The 10000-nt window shown below is 53.5% G+C and overlaps 1 protein-coding gene across 1 annotated transcript in view; it reads right to left on the reverse strand.

Annotated features, from left to right (window-relative positions):
- The window catches only part of LOC310854013 (kinesin-like protein KIF13B), a 138665-nt gene that overhangs the window by 43152 nt on the left and 85513 nt on the right, over window positions 1-10000 (reverse strand). Inside the window, exons 16-19 of the mRNA XM_083758486.1 lie at window positions 8052-8138; window positions 6579-6769; window positions 3102-3390; window positions 447-609 (exon numbers count right to left, since the gene is read on the reverse strand). Of these exons, the coding sequence (XP_083614612.1) occupies window positions 447-609; window positions 3102-3390; window positions 6579-6769; window positions 8052-8138 (730 nt within the window). The remainder of the gene's footprint in view (window positions 1-446; window positions 610-3101; window positions 3391-6578; window positions 6770-8051; window positions 8139-10000) is intronic.

Genomic DNA, 10000 nt, shown 5'->3' on the forward strand with positions numbered 1-10000 from the left:
ACACACACACACACACACACACACACACACACACACACACACACACACACACACACACACACACACACACACACACTTGAATAGCTGAGGAAACCTACACCCAAGAGGAATATCATGGAGCATCCCTATACTTTTGGTGGTAGAGGAAACAAAGAACAGACCAATAAGGTTTTAAGGGGATAACTGAAAACACACATTCATATTAATCCAACTTAACGCTACACATTGATAGTGCTGTCAAGCGTGTGTATGAAGCTATTTATGTATATGAAAAGGTCTCTGTTAAGGGGTCCTTGGCCTGAAAAACGTTGAGACCCCTGTCACAGAGTATTTGTAAATACATGGACATCTACTATATAATAGTTTGGTGGCAATTGTTTGTTTGGTGTGTGTGTGTGTGTGTGTGTGTGCGCGTGCCTGCGTGCGTGTGTGTGTGCGTGCCTTACCTTGCGATTGGCATTGAGGTTGGCAGAAGGGATCTGCAGGGTGACTCTGTACTCGGTGCGTTTGTCCAGCTCTTCTGCGATGAAGCCAGCTTCCTGAACCAACAGGTTGGCACGGACAATCTGCTCTTTTAACTTCCTCAGACTCCTCGTCAAAACCACCTCTCTGCAGGGGAGAGAGAGAGGGACAGGGGAGAGAGAGAGGGACAGGGGAGAGGGGAGAGGGGGACAGGGGAGAGAGAGAGGTGACAGGGGAGAGAGACAGGGGAGAGGGGAGAGAGACAGGGGAGAGAGAGAGGTGACAGGGAGAGAGACAGGGGAGAGGGGAGAGGGGGACAGGGGAGAGAGAGAGGGACAGGGGAGAGGGGAGAGGGGACAGGGGAGAGAGACAGGGGAGAGGGGAGAGAGAGAGGGACAGGGGAGAGAGACAGGGGAGAGAGACAGGGGAGAGGGGAGAGAGAGAGGGACAGGGGAGAGAGACAGGGGAGAGGGGAGAGAGAGAGGGACAGGGGAGAGAGACAGGGGAGAGAGACAGGGGAGAGAGAGAGGGACAGGGGAGAGACAGAGGGACAGGGGAGAGAGACAGGGGAGAGGGGAGAGAGAGAGGTGACAGGGAGAGAGAGAGGGACAGGGGAGAGAGAGAGGGGAGAGGGGGACAGGGGACAGGGGAGAGAGAGAGGTGACAGGGGAGAGAGAGAGGGACAGGGGAGAGAGAGAGGGGAGAGGGGGACAGGGGAGAGAGAGAGGGGAGAGGGGGACAGGGGAGAGAGAGAGGTGACAGGGGAGAGAGAGAGGGGAGAGGGGAGAGAGAGAGGGGAGAGGGGGACAGGGGACAGGGGAGAGAGAGAGGGGAGAGGGGAGAGAGAGAGGGGAGAGGGGAGAGGGGGACAGGGGACAGGGGAGAGAGAGGGGGGAGAGGGGAGAGAGAGAGGGGAGAGGGGAGAGGGGGACAGGGGACAGGGGAGAGAGAGAGGTGACAGGGAGAGAAGTGGAGCGTTACTCTTAGGGCTGGGTGCAATAGCCGCCATACCGCATTTTCTTTTTAATTTTTCACCCGGTGCCAATTGCCTAAGCTGTAATCCTAATGTAATGTAATGTAATGTAATGCCTAAACTGCATGGATGGACTCCTGGATGCTAACTCTCCCTCTGCCAACCTGGGGAGAGCCCAAACTGAGCTCATGCTTCCTTCAATGCATGAGGAGTCAGCAGGCCACTTACTCTGCCACGTGCCCCTTATATTATTATCATTATAACCATTAGTATTATACTTTTTAGGTATCGTTCAATACCGCCATACCGTTGGTAAACAGTGATTTATTACCGTGCTAGATTAACCCATTCTGACCGGGCACCCATTTTGGTGTCTGCATCATGTCATGCTTTAGCTATTGAAAAATAGCAGATCTACAAGCTCATATCGCGCCACCGAGTGGCGCGATATGAGCTTGTAGGTCTGCTATTTTTTGAAAAATCGAAGAACGACTGACATTTTTAGAATCTGATCTCAGGTCAGAATGGGTTAATCAGACCAGCGTGTGTCCGGCGGAAACCCTCGTATGAATCTGATCTCAGGTCAGAATGGGTTAAAAACCATACTGCCCCAACCCTAGACTCTCATTTCCTTCATCATCATTTTGGTGTGTGGAAAATAACATGTCATGTAAATTTTTGTAATCAAAGTCAGTGCTGGACTCGAGTGTTGTACTTCGGCCAGAAACCTTACATACCCCATGAAGCCTTGGATTCATGGAGATGTTTTAGCTTGTTGCATTACTGAGCCAATAATGTGATGACCAGCGGAGTTAAGTATCCTCAGCCAGAATTCAAGGCTTTGTTGCGCTGCGACGCGTGAGCTTGTAGATCTGCCGTGCATTATACAGAGCACAACGCCCGAGCCCAACCAAACATAAAAAAGACTCTTAGTTCTACTGGAACTCTTCTCCACTAATAGTAGTCCCAAACCCCAACATTTTAGTCTAGTTTAATTTGTTGACGAAATTGTCAATATATTTAGCTAGTAAGTTTAGCTAGTTTGTCAGTGAAAAAAGGTAGTCGACGAACATTTTTCGCCATATAGATTTAGTCGACGGAAGAATCTATGCTGCGTAAAACTCCCCAGACCCTTCCTTCCAATCCGACACCATCCTCCCTGACCTCCCACCCCAGGCCCGGTTTGGCCATCGGGAGCACCGGGACGATTCCCGATGGCCTGCCTCCTAGTGGCCTGGCTGTCAAAAAAAAAAAGAAAAAAAAAAGTTTTTTTTTTTTTTTTTGCATCAGGTCAGGCCAGCAAAAAAGAAATCTCTCCTAAGCTCAGGCCAGGCCAGCCACAGTCAATTTAAATTAAATTCAGGCAGTGTTGCTGCAGCACAACTACATTGTGTGTCTTGTGTTAATGGAGGGAAGAAGTTAATAATATAAATAACATCAGATGGCACATTTCTCATGTGAAATTACTGTAAAGGCCCCCAAAATGTCCCCCAAAGGCCCCCAAAATTTCGGCGCGCGCTATGCGCGGTGTGGCCTGCCAGGGCGTATAACTCCCGGCCTGATTTGGAGTTCCACTCCGGGCCTGTCCCACCCCCTGACGGACAGTGTCCTGAGCTCCCCATAAGTCCCACCCCCAGACAGACAGACAGACAGACAGTGTGCTGACCTCTCCTCGCTCCACTGTCGCAGTCTGCTCTGGGCGCTGGCCGAGTGCGACATGCCTCCACTGCTCAGTCTCTCCAGGCTGCGGTACTGAGGCTGCAGCCCGGCTGCAGGCTGGCCTCCTGGCGGTGGCGCCGTGGCGCTCTGGGAGAAGGACTGGCGGTCGCCAGGCTGCAGCTTCTTGCGGAGCTGCTGGAGCTCCTGTTCGTACATGAGCCGCTGTCGCTCCAGCGCCATGCGCTTCTCCTCCTCATGCTGCCGCTCCAGGGACTGCAGCACTGCCTGCATGGGATCTGAACGGGGAGAGGGGGGGGGGGGCAGGGTTTATTTTATCATCCACCATCTGTCTGTCTGTCTGTCTGTCTGTCTGTCTGTCTGTCTGTTTCTATTTCATCATCCACCCATCTGTCTGTCTGTCTGTCTGTCTGTCTGTCTGTCTGTCTGTTTCTATTTCATCATCCACCCATCTGTCTGTCTGTCTGTCTGTCTGTCTGTCTGTCTGTCTGTCTGTTTCTATTTTATCATCCACCCATCTGTCTGTCTTCATGTTTCCATCTATCAATCCATCCAGGTCACGTTTCTTTTGAACCGTCATCTACCCATTCATCTGTGTTTCTATCAATCCATCCATCTATTTCTTCATCCACCCCTCCATCCATCCACCCCTCCACCCATCCATCCATCCCTCCACCCATCCACCCCTCCATCCTTCCCTCCATCCATCCATCCACCCCTCCATCCACCCCTCCACCCATCCACCCCTCCATCCATCCACCCCTCCATCCCTCCACCCATCCACCCCTCCATCCTTCCCTCCATCCATCCATCCACCCCTCCATCCACCCCTCCACCCATCCACCCCTCCATCCATCCACCCCTCCATCCATCCACCCATCCATCCCTCCATCCATCCATCCACCCATCCATCCCTCCATCCATCCCTCCATCCCTCCATCCCTCCATCCACCCATCCATCCCTCCATCCATCCCTCCATCCATCCATCCACCCATCCATCCACCCCTCCATCCATCCATCCCTCCACCCATCCATCCCTCCATCCATCCACCCATCCACCCCTCCATCCATCCACCCATCCATCCCTCCATCCATCCATCCATCCACCCCTCCATCCATCCATCCCTCCACCCATCCATCCCTCCATCCACCCATCCATCCCTCCATCCATCCCTCCATCCATCCATCCATCCACCCCTCCATCCATCCATCCATCCCTCCATCCCTCCATCCATCCACCCATCCATCCATCCCTCCATCCATCCACCCATCCATCCACCCCTCCATCCATCCATCCATCCCTCCATCCCTCCATCCATCCACCCATCCATCCACCCCTCCATCCATCCATCCATCCATCCACCCCTCCATCCATCCATCCCTCCATCCATCCACCCATCCATCCCTCCATCCATCCATTCATCCCTCCATCCATCCACCCATCCATCCATCCATCCATCCATCCACCCATCCATCCCTCCATCCATCCATTCATCCCTCCATCCATCCACCCATCCATCCCTCCATCCACCCATCCACCCCTCCATCCATCCACCCCTCCATCCATCCCTCCATCCATCCATCCATCCATCTACCCCTCCATCCATCCACCCCTCCATCCATCCCTCCATCCCTCCATCCATCCCTCCATCCATCCACCCATCCACCCCTCCATCCATCCACCCCTCCATCCATCCCTCCATCCCTCCATCCATCCATCCATCCATCCATCCACCCCTCCATCCATCCATCCATCCACCCCTCCATCCATCCCTCCATCCATCCATCCCTCCATCCATCCACCCCTCCATCCATCCATCCCTCCATCCCTCCACCCATCCATCCCTCCATCCCTCCATCCACCCATCCACCCCTCCATCCCTCCATCCATCCACCCATCCACCCCTCCATCCATCCACCCCTCCATCCCTCCATCCATCCACCCATCCATCCCTCCATCCATCCATCCATCCACCCCTCCATCCCTCCATCCACCCATCCACCCCTCCATCCATCCACCCATCCATCCATCCATCCACCCCTCCATCCATCCACCCCTCCATCCATCCCTCCATCCCTCCATCCACCCATCCATCCACCCATCCACCCCTCCATCCATCCACCCCTCCATCCATCCACCCCTCCATCCATCCACCCCTCCATCCATCCACCCCTCCACCCATCCACCCCTCCATCCATCCACCCCTCCATCCATCCACCCATCCATCCCTCTATCCATCCATCCATCCATCCATCCATCCCTCCATCCATCCACCCCTCCATCCATCCCTCCATCCATCCATCCACCCATCCATCCCTCCATCCCTCCCTCCATCCATCCATCCACCCCTCCATCCATCCATCCATCCACCCATCCACCCCTCCATCCATCCATCCATCCCTCCATCCACCCCTCCATCCATCCATCCATCCATCCATCCATCATTCCATCCACCCCTCCATCCATCCATCCATCCCTCCATCCACCCCTCCATCCATCCATCCATCCATCCACCCCTCCATCCATCCACCCATCCATCCCTCCATCCACCCCTCCATCCATCCATCCACCCCTCCCTCCATCCACCCCTCCATCCACCCCTCCATCCATCCATCCACCCCTCCCTCCATCCACCCCTCCATCCACCCATCCCTCCATCCATCCACCCCTCCATCCACCCATCCACCCATCCACCCCTCCATCCATCCACCCCTCCATCCATCCATCCCTCCATCCATCCATCCCTCCATCCATCCATCCCTCCATCCATCCACCCCTCCATCCACCCCTCCATCCATCCACCCCTCCATCCATCCATCCATCCACCCCTCCATCCATCCACCCATCCATCCCTCCATCCCTCCATCCATCCACCCCTCCACCCATCCACCCCTCCCTCCATCCACCCATCCCTCCATCCATCCACCCCTCCACCCATCCACCCCTCCATCCACCCATCCATCCCTCCATCCACCCCTCCATCCACCCCTCCATCCCTCCATCCCTCCATCCCTCCATCCCTCCACCCCTCCATCCATCCACCCCTCCATCCATCCACCCCTCCATCCATCCACCCCTCCATCCATCCACCCCTCCATCCATCCCTCCATCCATCCACCCATCCCTCCATCCCTCCATCCACCCATCCATCCATCCCTCCATCCCTCCATCCATCCACCCATCCCTCCATCCATCCATCCCTCCATCCCTCCATCCATCCACCCCTCCACCCCTCCATCCATTCACCCCTCCACCCCTCCACCCATATGATGTATCTGAGCGTGTCCTCACCGTTGTGTCCGAGGGCTTTCATCATGACCTCAGTCTGAGCGAACTCATCCATCCATCCACCCATCCATCCATCCCTCCACCCCTCCATCCATCCACCCCTCCATCCATTCCTCCATCCCTCCACCCACCCCTCCACCCCTCCACCCATATGGTGTATGTGAGCGTGTCCTCACCGTTGTGTCCGAGGGCTTTCATCATGACCTCAGTCTGAGCGAACTCATACGAGAAGCTGACCTCACTGGACACCTCGCTGGCCGTGTCCCCGTCACCGTCCAGCTGCTCATTACTGCAGCTCTTCTTCATCGGACCACCCTCTGCCTCCTCATCCTCCACCCCACGGCCACGGCGCTTTGGTAGGTTGATCCTGGACAGACAGAGAGAGAGAGAGAGTGAGTGGCTCACAACCTCAGCCTGATGACGTAAAAGTCTAATATCTCCTCTGAATCATGAGAATTATTTTTGGCTTAGTCAGTGGTTAAGATGTTGGACATGACAGGTAGAAGGTAGTGGTGGGAGCTCCCATGTGTGACTTGGCCAACATGAAGTTTGACTCTAGAGCACCGAAGTCCTGACATCACTCGCTCATCCCCTGGTTCACGGAAGTACTTTCTCAATGGAGAATAACATTAGGGGTCCTCTTAAGAATACCTGTAAGAATTGTGGTCCAAAAGTAAACAAACTGTCTCTGCGAAATTGTCGGGGAGGTGTCTCTGTATCGTTTACGACAGTCAGTCACTCATATTTGATACAGTCTGTTTCTAGCGAAAATGTAACTAATTCAGCAGCAGCATTAGCGAAACGGCCAGGATGATTTGTTTATTTCTCAAACGCAGTTCTTATATGAGGCTATGATCTAAAAATCCCCCTATGTGGATTACCGATATTGACGTCAGACGTCGGTGCTCTATTCATGATAAACTAGAAAAAGTGCCCTTCTGGGCACAGGTCTCCACCAGGATAGGAATGTAGGACATTGCAGCTTGCCTTCATCTGGTGGTTGGATAAAAGGGCAACAAAAGTAAACTAGGGAGTTGGCATACAAAGTTATCCACAGATCCGTGCAGTTAGAGGTAAAAACACTTTTCGGCCAGTTATAGCGCCACCTTGAGGCCGAGTTGAAATTGTTCATGTGGCATTTCTTCCTCGGCCTAGTGGGAATGTGCGTGCACAATTTGACGGAAATCACGCGATGTGTTCATGATTTGCAGCATTTTGTTTGAAACTGAGCACTCCTGTGAACTTTGGAAGCCAATCTTAACCAATCAGGATGGAGTCTGAGAAATCTGAAAGACCGGTTTCGTTGAATGGCTCTAGAGAGACTGTGTACCAATTTGCGTGATGTTTGGACAAAATCTGTAGGTGTACTGTGCAAAAACTTGTTTTGCACAAAGCGGCCTCCTGGTGGCGCTATAACAGGCCGTTCTGGAAAGTTTGGGGCAGAGGTTCATCGTTGGCATCCAGGGAGTGTGTGTGCAAAATCTGGCATCGACCGGGTTAACGGTGGCCGAGATTAGCTGCTCACGGACACACGGACGGACGGAGTGCAAAACATACTCTCCCCCCATGCCTTCGGCCTGGTGGAGACAAAAATAGATGAATTCCATCCCAGTGTGTAGTTAAAACATCTGTATTGAACAGAGATGTACCTGAAAAAATGGTTGTTTCCCCACAGGATTCTGTCTCCATGATGAAGCTGTTGAGCGCTGGTGACTGGAGAACCGTTCACACACGTTCTGAAAACACACACACAAAATGATAAATAAATGGTAAATGACACATTTATTTAGCGCCTTTATCCAAAGGTGCTTTGCATAGATTGGGCGAATTCGTATTTTGGCATCTGTAATGGCTGATTTGACTAGAGTAGCGGTATGGTGTGAGCGTGACGGTAGTTTACCTAGAGTTGCGGTACGGTGTGAGCATGACGGTAGTTTACCTGGAGTTGCGGTACGGTGTGAGCGTGACGGTAGTTTACCTGGAGTTGCGGTACGGTGTGAGCATGACGGTAGTTTACCTGGAGTTGCGGTACGGTGTGAACATGACGGTAGTTTACCTGGAGTTGCGGTACGGTGTGAGCGTGACGGTAGTTTACCTGGAGTTGCGGTACGGTGTGAGCATGACGGTAGTTTACCTGGAGTTGCGGTACGGTGTGAGCATGACGGTAGTTTACCTGGAGTTGCGGTACGGTGTGAGCATGACGGTAGTTTACCTGGAGTTGCGGTACGGTGTGAGCATGACGGTAGTTTACCTGGAGTTGCGGTACGGTGTGAACATGACGGTAGTTTACCTGGAGTTGCGGTACGGTGTGAGCATGACGGTAGTTTACCTGGAGTTGCGGTACGGTGTGAGCGTGACGGTAGTTTACCTGGAGTTGCGGTACGGTGTGAGCATGACGGTAGTTTACCTGGAGTTGCGGTACGGTGTGAGCATGACGGTAGTTTACCTGGAGTTGCGGTACAGTGTGAGCATGACGGTAGTTTACCTGGAGTTGCGGTACGGTGTGAGCATGACGGTAGTTTACCTGGAGTTGCGGTACAGTGTGAGCATGACGGTAGTTTACCTGGAGTTGCGGTACAGTGTGAGCGTGACGGTAGTTTACCTGGAGTTGCGGTACGGTGTGAGCATGACGGTAGTTTACCTGGAGTTGCGGTACGGTGTGAGCATGACGGTAGTTTACCTGGAGTTGCGGTACAGTGTGAGCATGACGGTAGTTTACCTGGAGTTGCGGTACGGTGTGAGCATGACGGTAGTTTACCTGGAGTTGCGGTGCGGTGTGAGCATGACGGTAGTTTACCTGGAGTTGCGGTACGGTGTGAGCATGACGGTAGTTTACCTGGAGTTGCGGTACGGTGTGAACATGACGGTAGTTTACCTGGAGTTGCGGTACGGTGTGAGCGTGACGGTAGTTTACCTGGAGTTGCGGTACGGTGTGAGCATGACGGTAGTTTACCTGGAGTTGCGGTACGGTGTGAACATGACGGTAGTTTACCTGGAGTTGCGGTACGGTGTGAGCGTGACGGTAGTTTACCTGGAGTTGCGGTACGGTGTGAGCATGACGGTAGTTTACCTGGAGTTGCGGTACGGTGTGAGCATGACGGTAGTTTACCTGGAGTTGCGGTACGGTGTGAGCATGACGGTAGTTTACCTGGAGTTGCGGTACGGTGTGAGCATGACGGTAGTTTACCTGGAGTTGCGGTACGGTGTGAACATGACGGTAGTTTACCTGGAGTTGCGGTACGGTGTGAGCATGACGGTAGTTTACCTGGAGTTGCGGTACGGTGTGAGCGTGACGGTAGTTTACCTGGAGTTGCGGTACGGTGTGAGCATGACGGTAGTTTACCTGGAGTTGCGGTACGGTGTGAGCGTGACGGTAGTTTACCTGGAGTTGCGGTACGGTGTGAGCATGACGGTAGTTTACCTGGAGTTGCGGTACGGTGTGAGCATGACGGTAGTTTACCTGGAGTTGCGGTACGGTGTGAGCGTGACGGTAGTTTACCTGGAGTTGCGGTACGGTGTGAGCATGACGGTAGTTTACCTGGAGTTGCGGTACGGTGTGAGCATGACGGTAGTTTACCTGGAGTTGCGGTACGGTGTG

The sequence above is a fragment of the Protomyctophum parallelum genome (genome assembly GCF_964188405.1).
Source record: "Protomyctophum parallelum genome assembly, chromosome: 2".
NCBI lineage: Eukaryota > Metazoa > Chordata > Actinopteri > Myctophiformes > Myctophidae > Protomyctophum > Protomyctophum parallelum.